At 41.7% G+C, this 26,654-nt stretch overlaps 5 protein-coding genes across 7 annotated transcripts; 4 read left to right on the forward strand and 1 right to left on the reverse strand.

Annotated features, from left to right (window-relative positions):
- Positions 1-177: 177 nt before the first annotated feature.
- On the forward strand, positions 178-9,838 carry LOC135944933 (nucleoprotein TPR-like). Of its 3 annotated transcripts, none has more exons than XM_065492180.1 (19): positions 178-384; positions 452-593; positions 650-871; positions 923-1,076; positions 1,136-1,310; positions 1,368-1,589; positions 1,647-1,828; positions 1,880-2,323; positions 2,774-5,764; positions 5,815-6,016; positions 6,071-6,153; positions 6,214-6,312; positions 6,371-6,778; positions 7,135-7,293; positions 7,348-7,465; positions 7,525-7,637; positions 7,996-8,257; positions 8,309-8,560; positions 8,721-9,838. In XM_065492180.1, the coding sequence occupies exons 1-19, from the start codon at positions 345-347 to the stop codon at positions 8,852-8,854; spliced, it is 6,402 nt and encodes a 2,133-aa protein (XP_065348252.1). In that variant the 5' UTR covers positions 178-344; the 3' UTR covers positions 8,855-9,838. The 3 variants fall into 3 exon arrangements, with proteins under 3 accessions (XP_065348252.1, XP_065348253.1, XP_065348254.1); XM_065492181.1 differs by having other exon boundaries at positions 8,122-8,257; XM_065492182.1 differs by having other exon boundaries at positions 8,167-8,257.
- Positions 8,930-17,144, reverse strand: RasGAP1 (Ras GTPase activating protein 1). The gene is made up of 17 exons (XM_065492185.1): positions 16,962-17,144; positions 16,147-16,258; positions 15,894-16,092; positions 15,759-15,841; positions 15,540-15,696; positions 15,104-15,484; positions 14,896-15,044; positions 14,641-14,842; positions 14,111-14,329; positions 13,894-14,052; positions 13,767-13,840; positions 13,409-13,515; positions 13,228-13,355; positions 13,054-13,172; positions 10,588-10,742; positions 10,022-10,229; positions 8,930-9,960 (listed from the first exon to the last, which is right to left on the reverse strand). The coding sequence occupies exons 1-17, from the start codon at positions 17,014-17,016 to the stop codon at positions 9,885-9,887; spliced, it is 2,583 nt and encodes an 860-aa protein (XP_065348257.1). The 5' UTR covers positions 17,017-17,144; the 3' UTR covers positions 8,930-9,884.
- A 27-nt stretch (positions 17,145-17,171) lies between these two features.
- LOC135944938 (transcription and mRNA export factor ENY2-like) lies at positions 17,172-18,072 on the forward strand. Its single transcript, XM_065492190.1, has 3 exons — positions 17,172-17,379; positions 17,635-17,780; positions 17,835-18,072. The coding sequence occupies exons 1-3, from the start codon at positions 17,324-17,326 to the stop codon at positions 17,918-17,920; spliced, it is 288 nt and encodes a 95-aa protein (XP_065348262.1). The 5' UTR covers positions 17,172-17,323; the 3' UTR covers positions 17,921-18,072.
- Positions 18,073-20,307: 2,235 nt separating this feature from the next.
- Positions 20,308-21,864, forward strand: PrBP (Prenyl-binding protein). Its single transcript, XM_065494417.1, has 5 exons — positions 20,308-20,471; positions 20,715-20,777; positions 20,836-20,971; positions 21,027-21,148; positions 21,212-21,864. Exons 1-5 carry the CDS (start codon positions 20,431-20,433, stop codon positions 21,291-21,293), a joined length of 444 nt encoding a protein of 147 aa, XP_065350489.1. The 5' UTR covers positions 20,308-20,430; the 3' UTR covers positions 21,294-21,864.
- Positions 21,865-22,682: 818 nt separating this feature from the next.
- LOC135946268 (uncharacterized protein DDB_G0290685-like) lies at positions 22,683-26,336 on the forward strand. Its single transcript, XM_065494416.1, has 8 exons — positions 22,683-22,751; positions 23,320-23,362; positions 23,420-23,685; positions 23,747-24,299; positions 24,355-24,594; positions 24,648-24,869; positions 24,923-25,057; positions 25,115-26,336. The coding sequence occupies exons 1-8, from the start codon at positions 22,698-22,700 to the stop codon at positions 26,059-26,061; spliced, it is 2,460 nt and encodes an 819-aa protein (XP_065350488.1). The 5' UTR covers positions 22,683-22,697; the 3' UTR covers positions 26,062-26,336.
- The last annotated feature ends 318 nt before the right edge of the window (positions 26,337-26,654 follow it).

A 26,654-nucleotide genomic window follows, 5' to 3' on the forward strand; every position in this document is an offset into this window, starting at 1 on the left:
TTAAATAAGTAATTTGAGCGGGAGCCTGGTTGGTTGCGCCTGGTTGCGCCCACGCCCACCTATCTGTGAGAAGTGTGAGACAGGAGACTGCTTGCTAGGCGCCAGAATTCAAATCAGCCATACAGACTGGCGCACCTGATCAGCAGCACAAACAGCAGTCAGCAGCAGGTCAGCAGTGTGTTGTGTTTGTGTTTAGTGACTTGCCTGTGTTGTGGATCAAATTGTCGGCGAAAATATTTTAATTTATTGTCAGATTAAAAGAAGTTAGCTTTCCACTTCATACGAGATAAGAAAATTTGAGATGTCGAGCACCTGATAATCCACGATTTCACTTAAGCTGAAAAATGGATAGCGGTTTAAAAGAGCCTGCACCCTCTGATGATGGTTAGTTTGTTCATCATACCTCTCAATATTTTCGTCAAATTTAATGTGAATTACAATAATTTTATAGCTCAACAGCAATCTGACGATGGGAAGGCAAATTCAGAAGAAGATGAGAAGATTGTCGCCTTGCGCAACCACATCGAATATCTCTTAGAGAGAAACGTTGCTGGACAAAAAGATTATGAAAAACTGATCAAGCAGTATAAAAGGTTTAATAACACATACAAAACGAAATTGTGTCATAAAAGCCCACATTAATTTACAGCCGTGAGCAAGAACTTAATTCTGCCAATGCAAAGATGTGCGAGGCATTATTTCAAGTTGCAACATTGACCGCACAATTGCATGTGAAAGAAGATGCGGTGAAAAACCTGAAGACAGATGTTGATGTGTTGGGAAAGCAATTGGCTGAGGCCTCGAGAGCCAAAAACAATGCATTGCTGAAGCTGGACAATATTGCTAGTAGAGAGGAGACTTTTGAGAACAAGTACACAGATAAAGCACTGTTTGAAATCTTAAATTATCAATTCAATTACAGGAAAAGAATGATGGAGCAAGAAATTGACTTGCTCCGAGGACAGATTCTCAGTTTTGAGCAAAGAGTTGAGCGCCAGGAGGCTGAGCTTGTTGACGCGACTTCGTCCTCAAGAGTTGTGCAACTTGAGAGTCAGCTACAGAGAATGATTGATGAGGTGAATCTTGTCAATTCATTCCCTCTGGATTGGATTTAAATTTTTTGGGTACTTTCAAGCTTGCCGCTCGCGACCAAACTGCTCTCAGGCTTCGCAACCAATTGAAAGAAGAACAGTCCAAAGTGTCCAAACTCGAGGAAAGACATAAGTTGGACCAAACCAAGGAGTCCCAACTGCAGCTTATTCACAAGAAAGAGCTTGAGTCTCAAATCAATTTATCTCGTATTTCTCAAGGTGAATTGTTACATTCAACAGTGATTTGCTTAACTTATTTGTTTTTGTTTATTATAGAGAGATTTGAAGAAAATGAGAAGAAGTTGCATGAGTTTAGCGGCCTTATAAAGAAACTGGAAGCTGAGCTTGAAATAAAATCAATACCTGGAGATGCTGAGAGGAAAGCTCTGGAGGAAATTAACAGGCTAAATCAAGAACTGGAGAACAAAGACAACAAAATTCAGAATTTGGAACTCTCTGTATCACAACTTGAGATTGAACTGGAGCAGATCAAGAAAGGTTGGTTACTGGGTCTTTTTTAAAATAGGTTGTGATTAGAATATTGTGTATTTGCAGACAACCTTGACCAATATATTCAGAAGTTGTTCCCTTCCGCCTCTATCGTCAGCCAGCATTTGCAGGGTGATTTGAGCCTCTCCCAACTTTATGAGAAGTATTCTGCTGTGCTTGAGGAATTTAACACAACCAAATACGAAAGAGACATGCTGAGAGTCAAGTTCAATGGCCTCACAGATGACGTTAGTATTTTCTTAAGTTCCCTTACCAAATTTCACTGGCGAATTATCTAGCTGACAGTCAAGGTTGACGCGTTGCATGAGTGCAAGAAGAAGCAGGCGGCAGCAGAACAACAAGTGCAGAGGCTCATGAATGAGAACAAGAAGCTAATGATCGAGTACGAAAACATGAAGCAGTCGGCCAAAGAATCAGCGCGCAGCGTGGCCCAGCACTTGATTGATAAAAGCCAGCTTAAGCAGCAGAATGATGACCTGCGCAAGCAGGTCATACGCCTGGTGCAGGAAATTGCTGTCTTGAAGTCAGGTGAAGAAAGTCAGCTGACTGACGAGGACCATCTCGTGCTGTTCAGGGACATTGATGAGCTGCAGCACAAGAATATCGAGCTGCTGTCCCTGGTGCGAGAGCTGCAGACGCGGGCCGAGGCAGCTGAGAAGGAGATGGAGAACGTTGAGAAAGTGGCCAGTTGCAATGAGCGCCTGGATGAGCTGGTTGAGCAGGTGAATTAATTTAAAAATTGTTTTCTTTGCAGTATTTATTAGAGGTTTTAATGACTTAATTCTCGATTATATAAATAAACATTAGGGTAAATTTTTGCGAATCATAAAGTATTAATTCATTATAAGCGACAAAAATATGAAATAAATAAATAAAAGGTCATGGTCAAAGTTAAACTAAACAATTAAAATTGTGATAATTGAAATTAGATTAAAACCGCACTGCTTTTAATTTTAATTTGCATACCGCTTTAGCAAGTGCTACCCATGCCCAGCCATATATTTATTGAATTTAAAGAAATTTAAATTCTCAAATTAGCAAGACTTAGACGTTTCCTCTATAAATTATCACTTTTCTCTCAAGCAATTAATAATGTCGCTAATTTAAATACAATGAAAGGATTGTACCTAAAATTCTAACTAGAGCATCTTTAACGAAAAACTATCATACAGGTGAAACGCTACCAGGAGCGGGAAGCATCGCACTCAGAAATGATGCAGCTGCTCATCCGGCAGCGGGACCACTTTGAGGAGATGTCCAAGAGTGCGATCCGAGCGGCCGAGGAGAAGGTGCAGCAGATGAGAATGAGCCTTACCCCAGTCAAGGGCTCAGAGCCCATGGACGTGGCTGCCTCGCCTGCACCGCAGCAGCCAGAGCAGCGTGTCCTTTCGCCGCAGGTATCCTCACCAAGACTGCAGGGACAGCAGCAGAGGCCGCAGTCTCCTCAGATGTCAATGCAGAGGGCAAATAGACCGCGCTTCTCACCGTACACCGCTGGTGGGGTGCCCCCGTCGAAGGCTTACGTGGACGCCCTGCAGCTGCGCTACAAGAAGTGCCAGGACGAGCTGGAGAGTTCCAACAAGGCTTTCGCAGAGTATCGGGAGAACTCGAAAAAGAACATGGACATGGTGATCAACCAGCTGGAGGAGCTGCGCAACGAAAACCTGGACATCAAAATGGAGCGGTCAGAGCTGAAGGCGCTGTGCGAGACGGGCAAGGACAAGCTGGCCAGCATGAAAAACATTATGGAGGGGCTGCAGAGGCAACTGGATGCCGTGCAGAAGATGCGTGACATCCAGGATGTGATCATCGGCAAGCATGAAAAGAACACAATCGAGCTGAACAAGGAGATAGTGAAGACTTACGCCAAGCTGTCCAACGTGGAGGGACTGCTCGAGCGGGCCAACGCAGAAATCCGCAGACTGCGGGTCAGTGAGAGCTCTGCCAGGCATGAGTGTGAGTCGCTGAGAGCGTCCTCCTCCAGCCAGAATCTAGTGTTCCTCGGTGCTCAAGAGCTGAAGGCCGCGAGACAGCGGGCCGACGCAGAGGACAGTCTGATCCTTTCCAACCAGCTGCAGGCGGTGATGAATGAGAACAAAGAGCTGAAACAGCAACTTGAGTCGGGTCAAGTCCATCTCAAGGACGAAATCAACCGTCTGGAGGCGTGTCTCAACAAAGAACGTGCTCTGCTGGCCGGGGCAGTGGCCGAGAAGGAGACGGCCGTGTCTGAGTGTGCCCGCGCTGCAGAGCTGCTCTCGCAAGCGCAGCGGGACGTGATGGTTCTGCGCACCAACAAGAATCCAAGCGCCAGCACCGAGGTGCAGACAGAGAACCAGTTTGACTACGAGCACCAAATTGGCCAGCTTGAGGAGGAGCTGCTTGCCGCAAATGCGCGCAACGTGGAGGTCAAAGCCAAATACGAGGAGCTGACCGAGACGCGCGCTCGCGACGAGGATGTAATTGCTCAGCTGAAGAAACTTAATGATGAGCTGAAGCATGCTATCGACGTGAGCAAGGAGGAGTTTGAAGCGGAAAAGAACGCTGCCAAGCAGAAGATAGACTCACTCGAAGGCGATTTATCCGTCGCTAAGGAGCAGCTGACGGTCGCTAAAGAGCAGCTGTGCAGGGCTGAGAAGCAAATTGACTCGCTGCGGGCTGAGGTGGCAAATGCGGGCCAGCGGCAGGCGGTGGCCATCGTCGGGCAGGAGAAAGAGGAGGCCATCAGGAATCTGAAGAAGGAGTTGGCGGCCATGAAGGAGAAGCAAGAGCGGGGCGAGGAGAGTCTCGAAAGAGAGAAGGAGCAGCACAAGCTTGACCTGCAGGCGCTGTCCATCACCAGGAAGCAGCTAGTGGCATTAGAGAAGACGTCCTTGGAACTGAAGGAGCGAATCTCCAGCCTCGAATTCGAGGTACAAAAGGCCAAGAGTGACCTGGAGAACGCCAGACTGACGGCCAACGTCGTTTCCGGAGACCAATCCGATGAGCTTAGGGAGCAGAACCGAATTCTGTACCAACAGCTGGAGCAGGTGTTGAGCCAGCGGGGCAGAATCGAAAGTTCCCTCGGCGAGGAAGACGCCCTGCTAGGCGTGCTTAGTGTTTTGCGGCGCGAGCGAGATCTAGCGCAAGCGAAAGCAGACGCCTTCGAGGCCAAGGCGGCCAACATGCAGATGCAGATTCAGACTCTGAGCGCCAACCACGCTGAGCTGAGTGAAGAACTGGCCAGGCTGAGGGTGGGCGAGTCGAACCAAGTGACGGTGTCTCGGAGCAAGTATGAAGAGTACCTGCAGATGGCCGAGAACCTGAACGCGCTCACCGATTCGAGCATAGTGCAGAGGAAGAAGAACGACGACCTGGCCAAGGAGATCGCCGAGTTAAGGCCTAAGTGGAAGAGCGCGATGGAAGAAATCGAGAGTTTGAAGAACAGGAATAACCTGTTCCAAGAAAAGATCATTGCGGAAGAAGAGGCTGCGAAGGAACTCATTGAAAAGCACAGGTTGGAGGTTGAGAGGGCAAATCAAGCCGAGTCGAAGATTCGAGAGATGGAGCAGAAACTGAACTCGACTGGCTCGTCGCAGCAGCAGCTCAGCTCGGAAATTTCCAATCTGAAGGTTCGCATCAACGCTCTAGTCCAGGACATGACAAAAAAGAATGCGGATATCAGGAGGATGACTTTGGAGAAAAACGCTCTTCAAAAGCAGCTTGAAGCTGCCAAGGGTTTGACTAGCAAGATTTCGGACGAGTTGGCGCAAGAAAAGGCTAATGTTGCAGCCAAGGCCACGGAAATCGAGCAGCTTAAGACCAGCTTGGAGAACACGAAGAAGGAAATGACCGCCAAAGTGAACGAGCTGACAGGAGTGGTCAACGAGACTAAAGAATCTCTGGGCAAGAAGGAAAAAGAGTTTGAAGACCTCAACTCAAAGCACGGCAAGGTGCGCGCCATAGCGAAGAAGTACAAAGATCAGTATGACGCTCTTGTGGCCGAAAACAAGGACAAAGCTGCTGCAGAGGCCAAAACTGGCGCACAGGAGCAGGCCAAAACCAAAGAGATGGAGGGTAAAATTGCTGAGATGCAGACCCGACTGGCGGAGGCGGAGACAAAAGCTACAGAAGCGGAGAATGAAGTGCAGAAACTCAGCCAAAACCTGGATAACATCTCTAAACAGGTAATATCGATTTTTGTTTCAATTGCCTTTATATAAATGAACTTTGTTAGCTGGTGGAAAAGTCGACGCAGCTAGAGCAAGAACAGAAAACCAACGCAGAGAGGCAGAACCGCACCAAGACGATCATCGCTGCCGCACGTAATAAGATAAAGGATCAAGCAGAATTGATCGCCAAGAAGGATGAAGCGATCAAAGAGAAGCAGGAAAAGATCTCTCATCTCGAAGGCTCTGCTCAAAATAGCGGTAACCAAGGTATGAATAACGTCACTTTTTGTAGATGAAAATATTAAAATTCATGCTGCCTAGATCAAGAAGATATGATCAGCCAGCTGAAAAAGGAAAACTGTGAGCTTCGGGCCCAGATGGAGCAGTCAAAGCAGGATTCTAAGGTAACTTTCGTATTTCATTCCTTGAATTAGCATTTTAATATCGGTCCGTTCTTACAACAGGCTTCCAAACCAGCTGCTGGTCCGTCAGGTGCCACTCCGTCAGTGAAAATCAGACCAATGGCTTCCCAGTCACAGCCTCCAAAAGTCAAGCCTCAAACAGTATGAACTTCGCCAGTAAAATCATTTTTTTTTTTTAATTCGTTGAATATATTTTTAGTCTGCCGCTGTCATCCCGACAACAAGGGCTGCTCCGACCGCCCGCCTCCGGCCTATGGTAAACACGCCAGCCAGAAACGTGGCCGTCCTCGCGCCCAGCCAACAGGATCTGCCATCTAACAGCGTCACTCCAATTCAGGGCACGCCACGAACACACTCGACCCCTCCCAGATTGCCCTCCAGAGAGGAACATTCCAGCGACTCGTCCACCAGCCTCGATGAGTCCGCTGCTCAGTCAACGAGTGCCAACGTGGTGCTAGTGCGTCCCAACGAAGTTTATCCAGCCCCCTTTTCCAGCCAACCGTCCACTTCAGCTGGCCCGTCTGGGCCACCATCAGCAGGTCCTTCCTTATCCTTGAAGAGAGCCAGAGACACTGAAACTTTGACTATTCAGCCAGATGAACCTCAGGTTTGACATTATATCCTAAACAAGCCTATTGAAAGTATTATTTTGGTGTGCTCTTTTATTTGGCATTAAATTAGTGTAACAAATTTAGAACTTGAAAATTACTGACTGGTTACTGATCCATGCAATTTGTAGGCAATGGCACTGGAATATATTTTATTTTCATACTAATCTATGGAATTTACACAGCAAAAATGTTGATAATTTATTTATTCTTCATTCAGATATGCAGATTATGTAACAAAATCATTTCTGAGAAGATATAAAGACAGCTACACCTATTTTTTAACATTATAATTGTATATCTGATTTCAAAATGTTTTCAATGTTGCTCTAAAAGTAACATTTTTTATATTTAGGCCAAACAATCTTGCACTGAATCAGCGGAAGAGCTTGTGCCTGAAATGGTTGAGGAGCCAGAGGTTGAGGAGAGACTGGAAGAAGATCCAAATACAGAAGGTGCAGTCGAGGGTGAGGAGAACGAAGAGGCCATCAACGAAGAACTGGAGGAAATGGCGGTATCTTGGATTGATTTCAATTTGAAAAAAGTAAATCTGATTGATTTTGATCAGCTTCAAGCTGTCGACGGAGATGACGAAACTGAAGAGAATTTGGAGGAGGAAACTGACGAAACTCCAGGGGAGCCAGCTGTTGATGCCGACGGAGGCAACGCAGAAAATTCTCTAGCTGGTGGTGTATTCATTGTTATTTGGTCTATCAGTTTCCAACTAATCATAATGTACCCGCAGCTGCGGAGGCTGCTAGCAATGAAGAAGGCCTCCAGGGCGGAGGAGACGCAGAGCAACCAGCACAAGTTGATCTTGTTCCGCAGGCAGCTCCAGCACGCGCCAACTTCATGCTGGTCAGTCCTTACACTGTGTATCAGTCTGGTGATGAGTGGTGTGCTGTTCCTGCAAGGACCGCTCTAAGCACACCAAGTGCTGAGAGCGACGATGACTCTCTATCGCTGTCTTCACCTTTTGACATGGACCCTTCAAGCTTTTTGCCATCTGATTAGCCAAAATAGCATGGTCGCAGTTTTTCATTTCTCTCTTGTGCTTCTTTTTGGTTTTGGTCTGTAAATATGCATGTACGAATTTGCAAGCTTTTCTGTTTCACATTCGCATATGATTTTGCTTTGTTCCCTTCATTAAATTTACTTTACCATTATTCTACGCTATTTTTATTTGAGCACTGTTTGCTTTTTGTACCGATTCCAGCCGTTGTTGCAACAAGGCTTTGAGGAGGTTGGCGATTTTGGTATCGTCCCCTCAACGCCCACTCTGTTTGTGCCACAACGCCAAAGTGGTTTTGGTGAAGTAGTTAGCTCACCATACGTTCCTCAGGGTCGTCACTTTACTTTCGCCTCTGAACCTGGTTTTTCCTCACAGTCGCAATCGGCCTCAGGTGGTCCTTCGGACACCGAGGAGTCGGCCGGCGGACACACAGTGCCTGGCACGCCCATTGCCAGTTCTCCAGACGGTCAGTAAATTTACCAGGCGTCATCTGTAGAGCTAATCGCGCTTATTTTAGATGTCGTTCCAAACGTGCATGTTACTGACGCGCAAGCAAGTGACGAAGCGGAAGCTGGCCCCTTGGAAGCCTCGCAAGAAGCTTCCTCAAGTAGTGACGCCCAAGCTCCTACTGCGACACCGCTCATGCAGCGCAGGATCCCGACGGGAATCCCCAGCTCCGCCAGAAATCCGAATTATGCGTCCCGTGGATACACCTTCGGGCAGAGACCGCCTCTGTTGTCCAGACCGACGCCCATTGTGTGGGAATTGGGTAAATAACGTGCAGCTAACCTTTTATCTCAAATAATCATAGCGTATGTTTATTAATTCTTATTTTGTTGTTTGACCTTTTCAAATCAAGAAAACGTTATCACGCTTTGCCAACAAATTGCTTTGGAATAAATATCATGCTTTTTTCAATTTCTTGACAGATCCAATGAGACAGGTCCAAGGTGACAGATCCAATGGCAGGGGTGTACGCAGGGCGTCCGGAGTCGGGGCACAACAGAGAGGGCGAGGAAGAAGTCGTGCTAGGGGCCCCAATCCTTTCCAGCGAGGACATTAATTATGTTCTCGTCTCAACTCTCAACGTCAGTTTGTGCGACTAATATTGTGTAATATAGAGTAAAACATTTTTAAATACATTACATATAAAATCTGTTAGTTTTATTAAAATTTGGAAGAAAAAATTCCAGGAATTTGACAATAGTGATTTCAATAATGATTAATCAGTTTTGAGCTACAGCTTTTCACAAAGATAAGGCACTTTTGTCAGCTACTGCGCAAAGTCTCTTCTACTATCTCAACATGTCCGAAAGTTCAAAGAAAAGCAAGTGACGCGTTAAAATGAAAAGTTAAATAAATTATATGTTATAGCTACACACAAGCTGTGTGATGTTTTGTAAAACGACGTATCAAAATTATTTAAGAGCCAAAGTCAGTTAAAAAACAATTCATCAATCTTGCACAAATATTCGCAAATCTGCAAGGGTGAGTAATACTGACTTTCGTCAAAATCATTGTTCGTAGTGTTTAAATTTTCATCACAGAAATGTTCAATTATATATGCGTTTCTCTTAAAATCCTAATGGTGTGCGAAACCGTCGCAGTTGCTCGTGAGGAATAGCAATCGATTGCACTGCGTGGCTCTATTTACATCATTTATCGGCGAAAAAGTGAAATGCATCCAAGTAGTTTATATTAAAGAAGTTAAAATCACTTTCATGACATGTACATACAATAAATTATTTAAAGGTAAGTATTTAAATCATCTGCATGTAATCTGCGCAGTGTGAACAGATGTTATTTAATATTAATTGCAAGTAATAGGAGTTGCAGTTGCTTTTAAGTAGTATGAGTTGCGTGAGTTCCTTAGCATTCACAGGAACAAGTGGTACACAAACAAATTCGACATCCAAAAATTAACAATGGTGTCAAAGAAAAGATAGGAAAAACTAAAGATATAATTCAATTGGTACCCAATCTCTTGCGACGTTAAGTAGTAAACATTTAAAACTTTGCAAACATGTACAGTCAAAAGAAGAATTGATGTGTTCGCAAAAAAAGATAAAGAAAAATGCAAGCGCGGCTGTAAATTAAATTTGTCTGTCGGGCAGTAGGCTGGCTCTCGTCGTTAGAAGCAGGTAGTTGTCGTCGCCAATAGGAGCGTGTCTGCAAACAGAAACATCAAAGTGATGCGTGTGCGATCTACATGGCCACAGAGACTACTCACATTGTTCCGAGTTGTGTGCGCGACTGCGCTGAGTTGAGATGGCTTCTGTGCCTCTGCACCAATTTCAGGGTGATTTCTTTAAGGGCGCGTAGCGTGTTGAAGCACGACCTCGCGTCCTCGAACAGAGGCGGCAGTGAAGTATTGGCAGATATATTGTTCGTTGTACTCTCTGGGTTCTCCCCGGCATATGATTGGTGTTCGCACGCAGCTGCAACAAAATATTCATTGTTAATATCACTTTTGCCAGCTTGCGATGTATTAATTAAATTTGTATACCGATGGCACATATTTTCTCTTCAATGTCCCAGGAATCGTCTATTCAAAAGTTTAATAATTAATTAACATAATTCCAGTTGCAAATCTCATTCATTAATTTAACCTGTGGCGTACTATATTGTGTTGTAATTAACCTACTAATGGTCATATTTAAATTTCTGGTACATCTTATTGCATTAAAGTTGTTAAATGGCGCAAATTCAATAAAAGATTACGGGAAAAACTTCAAAAGTTCGTGACAAAAGATTTTGCTATATTCAAGTTAAAATCCAATTCTGGTCCCTACTGACCTTTCAATGCCTCCAATTTGTTCATGTGGGCAGCAAATAGCGAATGGATTCGCTCAAGCTCCCGGTCTGGATCCAAACTGAGCTGCAGACCAGCTCCTTGAAGTCCGCTGGTCACATCTCGACAACCCTCAGCGTCCTCTCTTGTTTGCCTGCAACTGCAAGGAAAGCGTTAGTGACAAAGTGGCCGTTGATGTGGAACAGCTAGTTGTAGATTGCGATGAGGAAAATAGCAAATACACGTAAATTAAAAACAAAAATTAAGTTTTCATTGGAGCAGTTATTTGCGAGATTGGAGGTCGATTGGACGCGATTTTTCAGCGTTGAAATTTTTAGGTGGCAGTCATATTTGCTTAAAGTACTTGTTAATAGATGGTGAAATTCCAAATTTGAAGCTCGGGAATGGGGGCGTTCCCTATTTTTTCGGTATCTCAAAAATACCCAAAAAACGAATTCTGTAAATGAATTCTAAACTGCAACTCTTGACTGCATTGAGGTATCACCTTGAAATTTTCACTGCCTAACCTAGTTTTTAATCCTGAACAACTTTTGCATTTACAAAAAATTCGCAGGTCGAAGGTCAAGGTCACCTTTTGTGACCTTTTTTTGAAAATTCAAATTTAAGGGATGATAGCCCCCTACGATTTTTTTGGAGTTCAGGGCTGAAATGTAGCCCGTGAAATTCTGCACAAGTACACCAAGTTTCATAGGTGCAATCGCGATGCTTTTGCTGCAATTTGAATTTGAAGTTTGAAAACCTGCTCGAGGCCGCTTGACCGCGCATGCACTTTGAGCGGCGAGTTTGCTACTCGTTCTTCAAGTTGATTTTTTTTGCATTTCACTTGCTTAGAAACACCAAGAGGGCCTAGGGTAGACCAAGGAAGGTCGAAATCGACCTTCAGGGTCTGTCCCTGACGTGACCCTGAGATAAAAAATTTCGAAAATTTCCAATTTCATCGAACTTGGTGTCTTTTTATAGGTTTTCACCCCTGTACAGCTCAAATATACAGCCAAAATTGCCGAATTATAATCCTGAAACCGGTTCTTGAAGTAATTGTGGTAGCCATTCATCCAGACGTGATGTGCAAAATGGTCAAAATTTTAAAATTTTAAATTTATGAAAAGATGCTTCTATTTTGCACACATGAAGTTCATAATATGTGTTGATAATAAAGGATCTTAATGCTTAATACTATGAAAAAATGGTATTAAATGCACTGGCAAAAAAGCCACTTTTAAAAACCAAAAATTTGTGTTTCCTTTCTTTTTCAAATGAAAAATTTTAAACATGTAATTTAATTGTTATTTGCTCTACATAAATCTTGTAACTTTTTTTAAAAAAACAATCGTTAATTTTTAACACTCAATATGAACTTAGTGTGTACAAAACAGAAGAATCATATCATAAATTAAAGATTTTAAAATTTTGACCATTTTGCACATCACGTCTGGATGAATGGCTACCACAATTACTTCAAGAACCGGTTTCAGGATTATAATTCGGCAATTTTGGCTGTATATTTGAGCTGTACAGGGGTGAAAACCTATAAAAAGACACCAAGTTCGATGAAATTGGAAATTTTCGAAATTTTTTATCTCAGGGTCACGTCAGGGACAGACCCTGAAGGTCGATTTCGACCTTCCTTGGTCTACCCTAGGCCCTCTTGGTGTTTCTAAGCAAGTGAAATGCGAAAAAAATCAACTTGAAGAACGAGTAGCAAACTCGCCGCTCAAAGTGCATGCGCGGTAAAGCGGCCTCGAGCAGGTTTTCAAACTTCAAATTCAAATTGCAGCAAAAGTATCGCGATTGCACCTATGAAACTTGGTGTACTTGTGCAGAATTTCACGGGCTACATTTCAGCCCTGAACTCCAAAAAAATCGTAGGGGGCTATCATCCCTTAATTTTGAATTTTCAAAAAAAGGTCACAAAAGGTGACCTTGACCTTCGACCTGCGAATTTTTTGTAAATACAAAAGTTGTTCAGGATTAAAAACTAGGTTAGGCAGTGAAAATTTCAAGGTGATACCTCAACGCAGTCAAGAATTGCAGTTTAGAATTCATTTACAGAATTCGTTTTTTGGGTATTTTTGAGATACCCAAAAAATAGGGAACGCCCCTATTCCCGAGCTTCAAATTTGGAATTTCACCTTCTATTAACAAGTACTTTAAGAAAATATGACTGCCACATAAAAATTTCAACGCTGAAAAATCGCGTCCAATCGACCTCCAATCTCGCAAATAACTGCTCATTGTTTTTTTAACTTAAAACATTATGTCTCCTACCATGAGCTCTTAACAATTTTAAACAATTTCCAATTATTTTCTACTTTATATAAAAGACGTTTTTCTGGTTAAGGAGTGACTTTATCTCGCAATAGTTAGTTAAAAAAATTATGAAAAAATATTTTTTTATTTATGTGTATTTGCTATTTCATTATTGCAATCGTTAAAGGTGTTTCGCAGCTTACCAGAGCCAGTTGCTGTTTAAGTATGCAGCGGGATGGTAGTGCTTCAGCCTCTGTTTATTTGTTTGGCAGATCTTGGTAAGCAGATCAACCCATTCCTTCTCAGCCACGCAGTTGGAAGCCTGCATGTCAAGAGAGAATCAAGACACAGATTTATTAAATGATGATTTGACCTACCTGGACGTAAAGGGCTCGACCGTTTGGTTGCACGATTTGGAACATGTTTTTCTTCTTGAAGGAGTCCTCTTGAAGGCGTTCCACCGCCAAAATATCCGATAAGGGAATGCAGAACAAGGGTGGCTCTCCTTTATTAGAAAAGGATTGTGGAACAATGTAATTTTATTGATAGTACAATTACCTTTCTTTTCTGAGTAACTCAGGTCCTGAGTTGTGAGTTTGAAAAATCTTTTTTTGAAGTTCTTCCTTCCAAATTTCTTCCTCCCTTGAGCACGTTTGATGAGCATTCTGTTTGATACATTTTTAATTTAGAATGCATCATTATCTACCACGCAATGACAAGAAACTAACTATCAGCGGTTAGTGCGATTGTTTCAATTTTTTATACCAGATTTTTTTAACTCTAGGAACTCTAGCAAAGCAATTTGGCTTATAGAATACTCACTTGTTAGTCCTATCCACTTAGCAAAGAGTTAAAACACACAAAAATTTGAAAATTTGAAAATTTTTAGCTCAAACCATCAAGCTTTTGAACTTACCCTTCCTTCAACATTACTGGCTCAGCCATGACATGCTTGTCAGGGTTGGATGAGGCAGAAATTATTTCTAGAAACTGCAGACAAACAGTTAGAAACTTTTGACACTAATTAGCTTAGAATTATTCACCTGTCGCACCGCCTTGATGTGGTCTTCAGTGTAGCAGAGCGAATGCACTGGCTGCATGTAGTCCTCTTTCACTGTCTGACGCTCCTTGCAGCTGACCAGGTTACCCAAGCTCTGCACGGTTTTAGAAATCAGCGTCAGAGTTCGGTGGGTTTGAGCATCCTGCGGAGGCGTAAAATTTCATGAGAAAATACCGTTAAGACTAAACGCGTTTTCTCACGATTGTTTCCGTTGTGAGATCAAAGAGTCTAGGTCCAAGAATGGCTGGTGCAAAGAACCGCAGGAAGATGAAGCCTGATATTACTGAGTAGCGCACTTCATTGTTGCCTTTGAAGAAAGAGCACGCGACTTGCTGCAGCTGATGGAATGCTTCGCACATCAGAGCTGGGCACTGCAGCGCCGAACTAGTGATGGCTTTGAACACTTGCCTCACATAACCCTGTAGTAAAAATGTGAGATATTAGCAAATTTAATAGTGAGTTTCCTTGTGTATTTAATTGTTTCAATTCGAAATTTGTTATTAATGGGCTAAAGTATTATTTCATTAACCAAGACAAAATTTTCTCATATTTTAGTGGGTGCTTCAACAGTTTTATCCCTGTTAATCTGATCCTTGATACATCATATTTTTAAGTAGACATTTCATTGAAATTGCTGCTAAATGAGCGGGAGCAAAAATAAAGAAGTTAATAAGAAATTATCTTTAAATGATCATCTACATACAGATTGATTCGTGCACTCGGCACTTACCAACAGGTTTTCCAAATTAGCCGCAGCTTCCGCAGGGTTTTTCAGGCGCACAGGATCAACCTCACATGGTTTCTTTTCGGATAGGACGGCATCAATGACAGGTTTCAAAGTGCTGCGCAGGTAGTGTGGCCCCGACACCTTCATCAGTTCATCAACCAACTTAGTGGCCAAGGAATTCCCTCGGAATATCGTGTTAGGGTCACTGAAAGTGGCGTGTTAAGACCATTGGCGATCAAGGTAAACAACAGCACGCACATCACTCTTGCGGTTTCGTGCGTTGCCAGCACTTTGATGAGTGGCACCAGCTTCTCGTGGTGCATGAAAAATCTCACAAGGGGTTGAGCTGCGTCTAGTTTGGCACCAACTATTTCTCCAAGCAAAAATACAGCACTACTTGAGACAGGCTAGAAAAATGATTATTCCATTTTAAGAGACGCTGATGAATACAAAAGAATCGATTTACTTGTGCGGTTACGCTGGCCAACAGCAAATCTCTGAGTGAGGAGTAAGCGGCCGAGGGTAAGACATGGTCGGCTGTGTAGTGAATGCGGAGGCGGATGGAACCAAGGTCAATGTTTTGTGAGGCGGCAGTCGGCGAGCGTGCTCCTTCCCTTGGGTTCAGAAGGTACCATATCGGCTTCTGGTCCATCGACAACAGGCCTTGCAGGTTGATTTTGACCTCGCCGAGGAAGGCAGCCTCAGTGGTGCCAGCCGTGTCGTGCCGAATGGCGACCTGCAACTCAACTGCTTCAGGACTGTCCCGCAGCTGGTACAACTGGGACGTTGAGGTTGACGCCTTGGACCGCACAGAGGCGCGCAGGTCCTCTCTGTCAAAGTCAGGAAGCTGTGCATTGGATTTGTGAGATTTTTTCTAAATTGATGACAGTATAGTAACATACATCAAAGAAAAAGCATTCATCGAATACAGGACTCGTGGTTTTCTTTTTTATCCTCGACTTTTTTGAAGAAACTCGACCGTTTGAATACAGAAGCGAAACTACAGCGTACGGATCACACGCACCATTTTTTACACTTAGCTCCGCGCATTCGATTAACCTGTAGACGAGTATTAGTAATTAATGAGGGTATTAAATAATCAATTTCTCCTGTCAACTTGCCTGACGCTAAGACGGTGCTTTGGTTCGGACGAAGAGTTGTTTGGTACTATTGTCTCAACTTTGAATTCGAGATGGACTTTGCCCTGAAAGCGACAGTGTTAAATTTCCATCTGGTTGCTCCAGATCGAGGCTTACCTGCACTTCAGAGTCGGCATCCACAGGTCTCAGAGGAAACCAGTGGTCCATGTCGTGAATATTGGAAAGATGCTGTCTCCTGAGGGCGACCTTCCCGATCACCCTGGAGGTTCCAGGTCCAACATTGTCTCTGACGTACACAGACAGGAAGCGGAACAGTCTTGGAACCTCAAATTCATACTCCTCACCAATGTATGGGCTATGGAGTTTACGATTTTTATTATTTTTTCCTCAAAACATGAGAAAAATCCACCTTAAATCGGATATAATGGAAGTGCGGTAGATCTCCTCCTGGTCCAGCGATACCGTGCAGAAAATGTTTGCATCTGAGCCATGGGAGCGACGAGGAAGATTTTTAGCCTCCCCTTAAACACGAATAGTCACAAATTTTAGACTTGAATAATCCCGGACAGCCGGGACAGTCCTCCAAAGTCTTAAATTTTTATTTATGACAATTAACGGGTATGATGAAGCAACTCGCGTGTAATGTTAATTTTACAAGCTCTTCTTTCGCAGGTCAGACTAAAAAGGCGAGTCAGAGTTCAGTCGGAGCAGCCTTCACAATAACTTTATTCATAATCTGGAAATACCCGTAAGCCGATCATATTTCATCCGAGAAACGAGCAACGGAAACTCCACTCGTGCACTTGACGGAAAATACGTTACGTCGAGTGAAAGTGCACGATATTTAATGAATGGGTCTCTTTATCATATCAAACTCTCGAGACAGGAAGGGTGGGGACCTAATGAATGAATCAACCATCTATGTAAACAAACTGATTAACACTGGCCCAGACTCGTATCTGTCAACGCAGCGCCGGCGCTGGAAAAACGCGTCGCGACGCCGAATGCCGCGTGCCAAACGGCGCCGACAACACGCCGCCGACGGCCCCCGCAAGTGGCGAGGCCCACACTCGGGCCAGGAGACAAGAGACACCTGTTGAGCCACATGTCGCGATTCTGCGTCCGTGCGGCCGTCGCCGGCCGCGAATCACTTGTCAATCCGATCCCCGCAATTTCGGGCTATCGTACCGCGTAAAAGGGACGCGCGCGGGGCGCTGCACTCACCGATTTTAATTTTTACTCGCTCCTCGACTCGAACGGACTCCTCGTCGTCTGCCATGTTGGTTCATCTCCGTGAGCTGCTGTGCTTGTGATCACCTTCTTCAATGACGCGATTGGTTCATTCATGCAAACATGGCCGCCACCCGCTCGGGCAGTTGGCGTTCACTTCCTGTTTCTTCTGCTGGCCAGTGTGAGAAAAAGTAAATAAACAGGAGAGGAGCAGCAAACAGCGAAACAGCCACCGTCCGCCTACGTACCGCATAGCACGCACGCCGCAGCCGCACCGCACGTAATCGCGAGAGGCGCTTCCACTGTCCCCAGGTGCTCTCGTAAAGGAACAAAAGACGCAGCAACCGGCCGCGAAAATGAAAGAAGAGGATGTCCTAACCGCCAAAATGATTGAGTCTGGAGAACTGAATAGGTTAATTGTTGTTGTTGTTTACTTGCCTATTTCGTGGGAGTGTTATGCATGATACTTAAAATTCTTACATTCTAGAAAAATAATACAAATAATGTATGTATCTATGTATGATATTATATTATCATAGCAGAATCACAAAAATTGTCAAATTTCCGCCAGTTTCTTATTTTATTCCAAAATCGTGGTAGTACATAAAAGATATATGTAATGCTCCGAATGAAATTAAATTTTATTCGGATTTTGTATTCACTTCAGATGGAAAGAGCTTCTTCGTTTGAGGCTTACGGAATGTGGCTGGAGAGACCAAGTCAAGCTTCTCTGTCGCGACGCAATCAAGCAAGGCAACGTGGAGGAAATGACTGTGGATCAGCTGAATAATGAAGTTACTCCGAAAGCCAGACGTAAAAACACTAATCCTCAATATTCAGGCTTTAAATTAAACCATTTTATCGCAGAATTGGTCCCTGATGCTGTGAAAATTGAGCTGCTGACAAAAATCAAGACCTTCCTGCAAGAGAACACTCTGCAAGAGTCGCAGTGACTTATTGCTCTGTTGACTGAATATATTTTTTTTCACTCTCTGTGCACAGACTGGAGGCATGAACTTTGAAATGATTGAAGTAACCAGCTGTATGATTGTGTAACTATATACAAGCAAATAATACCCTAATTAATTAAACGTTTAAAAATTAATTGAACTTTCTATTTATATTATGTTCATGGAATCGTCTGGGATAATTTGGACCAGGGTTACATTTTGCTTACCACCCTGTTTTTTTCCACTCAATTTTTACAAATTTCTTGAGCAAGAAATTAATTTGTTCCATTTTTCTTCAGTGAACTCTAAAATTTCGGTTGGGAGTGCTCAAAATTTCCGCCAATGTGCAGATATTTTCATCTGAATTTCGTAAATTTCCACTTTCCTGCCTCAATTTCTCCAAAAATTGTTCTTTTACAAATTTTCATGTCAAAGTTATAAATATGCTATAATATTTAGTAAATTTTTGAAAAATAAAGTGCCTGCAAGTAACTGGTAAAAGTTGAAAAAACGCATTATGCCACTGCACTGCATTTAAAAAAAATCGAGTTTTTGCAACCTGCAAGTATTCGTTTTTGATTTTGATTAGAATTATTGGTTCATTGTTGATGATATTTTTCACCTTTGGTCACTTCCGGCAGGTGGCAGTAGTGAGAGCTTCACTCTCCTCAGGTGGCAGCACTGCTTTGTAAGTTTTGTTGAATTTTGAATCACTTCACCATACGGGCACACGTGCTATAAAAATGTTACATTATCTGAATCTCAGTGCTAGAAACGCGCTCTGCGATTTTCTGCAGTAATTTTACAAAATCAAGGTTAATTGATCAGAACAGACGTTAGACAGTGGCCAAAGATGCCTTCACCGTCAGAGAATATTTCAGCCCAGGTATTTGAAGAATTTAACTTTGTATATTATGTTAGGAAACTGGAATTTATCAAAGTGACTCTATTTTCCTCAAAAGTAGTTATTTTATGAGGGTATGCTCGGAAGTTTTGGCCCTATTTTCACCAAAAAAGCTTCGGAGCAACACTTCAATCAGTTTTAAATTTATGACGAATTGCTTGGAGTCACAAAACTGAATTGATTTAAATAATCAGCGGCTTTAATTGCGATGGACTGCTTTGGTTAATTCATGAAAGAGCTAAAGGAAAACTAATATTTTTTAAATCCATTTATTATGCAATAATATTTGGTAATTTGTTTCGAACTTGTTGAATAACGCCGATTTAAAATTTCAGCTGCCAAACCATGGAGAAGGCCAGACTATAAGGAATCCGACTCAAGGAAGTACGGGGAAGTGAAAGGTTAAATATTTCGTCTGTGTGTTTATCATACATCCTTTAAATTGTACTTTTTTCAGTCGAAAAAATCAGAGAAAAATTGACTGAGCCACAAATGAAAGAAATAAGAGATAAGTATACGGCGAAGTATGGATACTTGGATACCTGCTGGGCACTTGAGTGCATATACGATATGGAAAAGAATGAAGATGGAACGGAGAGTGCTGAATAGCTCAAATGAGCTGACTGAAACTGCGAAAACTAGGCAAACAAAAGAAGAAGCAGAAAGCAAAAGTTTGATCAGAGTGAAATCTGAATATTATATTTTCATACGCAATAGAACAACCTGTTGTAGAACAATAAAGTCACGAAAGCAGAAGAAGCGGAAGGCTACCAAGGCGACAAATCTCTAGACAAGATCCTCAAGTATATCGGCATAGATGACAAGTCTGACCATGAACAGACAAGTACTAAAAAGAATAAGAAAATGATGGGTTCCAAGAAAAACAAGCCAACCTAAGATGCGACTCAATAGGAAGGAAGATTTATAATTGTGTACAACTCATATGTTCCTAAATAACTGACCATAAATTAATATTTTTTATCATGTTAATAAAACCTTTTTATGCATTAAACCATCAGTCTACTGCTTAAGCTAACCAGGTGTCATTCCTTAATATGATCCACTCCCTCAAAGACGGCAAGGCAAAAGAGCCACCTGAGGTGCAAGGTTTGCGTTTGGGCGAAGAGACGAAATTCCTCTAGCAGATAAGCGGCATGAAATTTGAAAATTACCCTTATGAATTAAATATTTGAAAAAATTGAACACTGTTTATTTCATGTGCATGTATGTATGAAAACGTCCGGAGTAATTATTTGGACTTGCAATAGGTTATTTAATAAGTGTTCGCTGAAAAATATTGCAAATTTTTTTAAATACCGCAGCATATCACAATTTTATATTAATCCTTTTTATTTAACAGCCAAGCATTCTCAAAAATTCATTACTAATAACAGAATTGGTTTATAGTTCGATAAAAGATGAGTGCCACACTTAATGACATTTTTCACCTTAAGTCGATTCCGGCAGGTGGCAGCACTGCTTTTGTTGATTTACTTATTCACTTGACCAGGTGCTTTCGCAGTGTTAGAGAATGCTCTGTTGTTTTCTGCATTAATTTTTACAAAATCAAGGTGTATTGATCATAACAGACGTCGGACAGTGGCCGAAGATGCCTTCGCGGTCGGAGGATATTCTGAAGGGGTTCAAAGTGTGAGTATATTTCACGAATCGAAAGGAAATTTCAGCTTCCTTCAGCTGCATACATATGATACACATAAGCCACAGGGTGAAATCTAATCAATGCATCGCGGGGCGGTGGGCTAAAAAAGCAGCGAAACACGCAGCTCGACGTGCGGGTTGCGTGATGCAATTACCTGATTCAAATCAATCTTTTCTTACACAAAGACATGGCACAATGAAAACTCATAATATTATTTAATCAATTTATTTCAGGAATTGGATGAACCTTCGAGATGCAGACACTGGAAAAATTCTTTGGCAGGGCACGGATGATTTGTATGCAAATTTATTGACAACATGTGAAGCAAGGGATTAATTTTAATTTCAACAACAGATCGATTCCGGACGTTGAGCACGAGGCCAGGGTGCCGATGAAAATTCTAAAGTGCCGGGCTGTGTCGAGAGAAATCAACTTCTCTTCAGCAGAGCCAATGGAAAAATTTAGACTAGAACAAAAAGTGCTTTTTAAGGTTTTATTCTTAGTTTTTTTTTAAATGTTGAATTTTAAGAAAATGTGACTTTTAGGGACGCTGTCTTGAAGAATGGTTCTTTGAATTTGGGTTTGTCATTCCCAATTCAACAAACACATGGCAATCCCTCATAGAGGCTGCGCCTGAATCTCAAATGATGCCTGCTAGCGTTTTGAAGTGAGTAAAAGTGGTCATTTAATGTTTGAAATATGCTCAAGTGATATATATATTTTTTTGAAGCGGAAACACGGTCATCGAAACCAAATTCTATGATGATGATCTTCTGGTGTCTACATCATTAGTTCGCCTTTTCTATGATTAAACAGCCAGACCTGACAATGACTATAATGTGCAAAAAATGGATTTTCTACCTAAGTGGGACCACTTTAAGTTTGATTAGTGATTTAATTTCGCCCAAAATGCTGATAAGTTTTTGGCTTTTCGTTCTCCGTGTATGGTTTTTCACGTTTACAATGCCTGTTTAAATGTCGAAAACAGGACTGAGCCATGTGTCTTTCTACCCCACTAATTTTCTTAAGTTATCTGAGTCAGGAATATTGATGTAACCATTACCGAGTGAAATCACCAGCACATACCGTTTGGAATTTCATAAAATATTAAGACACAAACTTGCACGTAAATTAAGTGCAGTCAAAACTCGAACTCAAGAATCACATAGCTGCTTCATTTAGTGCTTTAAAATTGAGCGCAGCTATCTTGGAGTTAAATTGCTCCTTGTGTTTGTTCCTGGCGCATGTGTTTAATTGCATAAAGAAAAATTTGCAGTTTAAAGTTTCATTGTTTTTATTTTATTTACATGTCCATCTCTAGTCTTATAAGTGTAACTGTTCACATTTCACTGATATTGATCAAATAAAATAAAAACATGAATAGCAATTGAATTTCTATCAAACCTCAATGATAACTTTACAATTTTAGGGGGTAACTAAAAATTGAACATTTTTTTTCAATACCTGAGACTAGAGAAAATCAATTGACATAATTTATTTCACATCAGAAATTCATCAGGCGTCATTTATCAGCAAAAAACTTATGACCAGTCAGTCAGTCGCTTCATCTTTCTCTCAAAACGCTCAAAGGTCATAAGAGTCCCTTTAAGAGCTTTATTTGATCTTTATATTTTTGCATTAGACATTAAAAACCAGTGCGTCATGGAGTCCATTCTCCCCCCACTCTGCCACAGAATTAGGAAATATTAAAAAGCACATTCATTGCGGGGCAATCACAAGAATATGTCGGCCACTTGAATTAATTTTTTCTGTCGTCGAATTTTTGTGGTGAGAAATAGCATTGTTAGCCTGAATTCCTTCACCACGTACTTCCAAACTTGCTCAAAATCGCACCATTCCGGCAATTTATTGGTTGTGACAAACATTTATATGCCGCATTTTTGTGCGTTGAGAATTGCATGCTTAAAATTTTCTAGTTCCTAGTTCGCATTTTTGTCGCGGCTGAAATGCTTTCTCGGCTGCTCAGCTCTAACAGCGAAGTCATCAAATCTCGAATCTCGACATGGTTCCAAGAGTCAAGGCGTTAGCAAGCGTTGCTTAACTCAATTTTATCCCTCCGAAAGTACAATCTTTGGCCTGATTGTATTCCAGTTGTTGGTAAATACGATTTTTAAATAAGAAGAGCTTCAGCTTAAATTTGTATTCCGAAAAAATATTTTTTTAGACGCTCCCCGAAGGCAGATTTGGATGCGAGAATGCCTTCGGAGGGCGACGATGTGCAGTTTGAACCTGCTGCCTCCACTGGACAGGTATATCCTAGTTTTGCAAAATTTTATATATTTCAGGCTCACTTGGAAATAGAGACACGCTTAAATTTCAAATCGAAACAATGCTGGAGTTTTTGGATTAGACTTATTCTGAAAATGAAAAAATAAATGGACTGTCTTTAATTCATCTGGTTCCCAAAAGAGGTTTTAATAAATAATATGCTGCGAAAATTTGAAGATATTAAGAATTATATAACAAAATCCTTGATTTTCAACCCAAGTATTTAAAGAATTTAACTTGGTATGTTACGAAACTGGAATTTATCGTAGTGACTCCCCTTTATTAATTTGCTCAAGAGTAAATATGAGGGTATGTTTATAAGTTTTTGCCCCATTTTCACGAAAAGCAACAGTTCAATATTTAAATATTTTTCGATTGGATTCACAGAACGGAATTGATTTAAATAATCAGCTGCCTGAATTGCGATGGACTTAGCTTAATTCACCGAAGAACTAAAGGAAAACTAATATTTTTTAAATCCATTTATTATGCAATAATATTTTGTAATTTGTTTTAAACTTGTTGATTAACATCGATTGAAAATTTCAGGAGCCGAACTCTGGAGAAGGAAGAAAGTACGAGGAAGTGACAGGTTAATATTTTGACTGTGAGCTTATTGTCATGTCCTTTAAATTGTACTTTTTTTCAGTCATACAAATCAGACCAAAATTGGATGAATCCCAACAGATTGCTCTAAGAAAAAAGCTTGAGCCGAAATATGGATACTTGGATCCCTGGGCACTTGAGTGCTTACACGATATGGAAAAGGATAAAGAAAATGCAGAAAATCCAGAAATACCTGGAGAAGATACAGATATTGCTGGTGAAAAAGATGATAGTTCCATGCAGGCATCAAATAAGCAGACTAAAACGGCAAGAACTAGCAAACAAGGAAAGAAGAAGTCACAACCAAAGGTTCGATCAGAGTGAAAACTGAATATTATTTTCATACGCGCAATGAAACCTCCTGGTTTAGGTCGAAATTTCAAAAGCGGAAGACGTTAAAGGCTTTCTAGGTGACCAAGCTTTGGAAAAAATCTTACTGAATATAAATGGCAAGTCTAATGATGAACAGACGCCAGTTAAGAAAAAGAAATGGCAGCCCCCCAAAGATGCGCCTCAAAATGAAAGTGATGAGGAAGAGGAAGACAAGGGAAAGGAGCCTCCTTCTTCCGAGGCTTTTGCTGATACTTCTGACAATAATAATAAAGTTGATCCTGAGATAAAGACGCCTGAGCTTCCCCAACCTGAGCCCACTCCTGATGAAGACAACAGTTCACGCATGCCATGGAATGTGCAACAAAAGAAAAGGCAAAAGCTGAAGAAAAATGACGCACCTTCCGTGCAAAGTACTCAGGGACCGACACAAGGTGCGCAGCCTCCATTTCCGCAAAGAGAAAACGCAAAAAAAGGACAGTTTGATGCACCAAATACAAAACCTGTGCTCCCTCTGCCAAAAATTTCTCCTGCCAGATTGCCTTCGAGAGAAGTCCAGCCAGAACATTCATACTCTGCTGTGCTACAGCCTGGTAAATATTATGTCAATAAAAAAGAGTCAACCAATTACATACATTCAATCAATAGCTAGAGAACTGGGACAAGGAGATGGAGAGAACAACCAATCTCCAGAGGAAAAGAATTTGCAATGTAGCCAGAAACTTGAGGCTGACTTCACCTTTCAAATTGGCCCAGAAGTTAACGAAAGTGATCACAAAGTTGAAACCCCTGAGGAAAAGGATTTGAGAAGTAGCCAGAAACTTGAGGCTCAAAATGGCCCAGAAGTTGATGTCCAAGATAAAAATAATGAAAACCCACAGGCTCAAGGTAAGATTGTTGATAGAACAGTCAAAAGACGAAAGTTAAATCTGTAATTAAAGGAGATGGAGAGGACAACCAATCTCCAGAGAAGAAAGAATTTGAAGGTAGCCAGAGAGTTGAGGCTGGCTCCACCTTTCAAATTGGCCCAGAAGTTAACGAAAGTGATCACAAAGTTGAAACCCCTGAGGAAAAGGATTTGAGAAGTAGCCAGAAACTTGAGGCTCAAAATGGCCCAGAAGTTGATGTCCAAGATAAAAATAATGAAAACCCACAGGCTCAAGGTAAGATTGTTGATAGAACAGTCAAAAGACGAAAGTTAAATCTGTAATTAAAGGAGATGGAGAGGACAACCAATCTCCAGAGGAAAAGAATTTGCAATGTAGCCAGAAACTTGAGGCTGACTCCACCTTTCAAATTGGCCCAGAAGTTAACGAAAGTGATCACAAAGTTGAAAACCCTGAGGATCAAGGTAAATATATGTCAATAAAAAGAGTCGAACAACCAATTCCAGAAATTAAATCTGTAGTTCAAGTAATGGAGGCTGACAAAGTGCTTAAACAGGACCCAAATTCTAATGAGTCAAGAGTTGAGGAAGACGACCAATCACAAAAAGAGGATTCTGACCAGTCTGAAGGTTCGTCAGGCGACCCAAGTGAGGATGAGGAACCTTATAATGAAGAGCCAGATTTTATTGAGTCAGATTTTAATGAGCCAGTTACCCCGTTGGCAGAAACCATGGGAAACTACAAATTTTCTGATGAGGGAAACTTCTCCTCAGAGGAAACAGAGCTTCCACTGCCAACTAACGTTCTAGCCAGAACCTCAGGGACTCAGCAAAGACAAGAATTGAAAGTTATGCCCCCAAGAGATGATGAAAACCAAGTTCCAGCCATGCCTCCACCAATGGGACGCCACGAGAAGGACCGCAATGAAGCCCAGGGACATGGCGTTTCTAAATCAAAGACGCCACCAAAAATAAAAACTGAGCGAGCCCCTGCTCAGTCTGGACACGAACCGTCAGAAGATGAAGACAGACGAGAAAGTTCTGGCAACAATCGTTCTAAAACCAAGACGCTGAAGAAAAGAAAAACTGGGCAACCCCCTGCTCAGTTTGGGGACAAATTGTCAGAGTGCAAAGACAGACGAGAGAGGCAACAAAACGCTGACAACAATCGTCCTAAATCTAAGTCGCCGCCAAAAAGAGAGACCAAGCAAAACCTTAGTCAGTCTAGAGATGAATCAGAGGAGGAGAGTGAGCCTCAAGATAAATATGAAGAAGACCAAGTGAATGATGAGCATTACAACCTCAATAAACGCAGAGACGAGCGAAGGAAGGATTCAAATGGAGACCAATCCAATAGTGACACCAGAGGAAGCAGAAATCAAAATGGTTTCATGATAAAAATTGCCTTTGAGATCGAGATTTCCGCCCCTGGCATGGAAATTAAGTTCAGTAAATCCAACAGCAATTGACCTTGGAAGTCGAGTCAAACGATGGCTCTTAAGCATGAGCCATTTTAGATTTTAAGTCAACTATAGTGACAATTTTCCACTTAAGGAAGCGAGCATTCAATTTTTAGCATTTAAGTGTATAATATGATACTCAACATGACCTGCGAAGCTTTTCAAATGTAAAATTATATACATTTTAGGAATGTAATTTCAAATTAACTGCATGCATACTTTTCTAGTATTAGCATTTCTGAAATCACAGTTGTAAACTTATCGGCTTAATGGAATTATATTTTTAGTTGAATTGGCTTGAATAATAAATATCTTAATCTTAATATAATAATAAATCTTAATAAAGCAGGAAAAGCTAATTTTTATTTACAACTTTTCCCACAAAAGAATGATGTTTGTTGTAAGATTATAACAATATTTTAAACGTGACGTTTGACAGTGCTTAACAGCCCGAAGGGTCGGAAGACATTTTATGCTCCTGCACTTTTTAATTTTTGACCCTTTTCACTGGCGGCTGCCCACGTGACGCAAAATTTGCTGGCTGTCGTGGCGCCTCTAATCCTCTACTGCTGATAACTCTCAAATTTACAAAAAGAAATTTT

This window comes from Cloeon dipterum, chromosome X (genome assembly GCF_949628265.1).
Source record: "Cloeon dipterum chromosome X, ieCloDipt1.1, whole genome shotgun sequence".
Classification (NCBI taxonomy): Eukaryota; Metazoa; Arthropoda; class Insecta; order Ephemeroptera; family Baetidae; genus Cloeon; species Cloeon dipterum.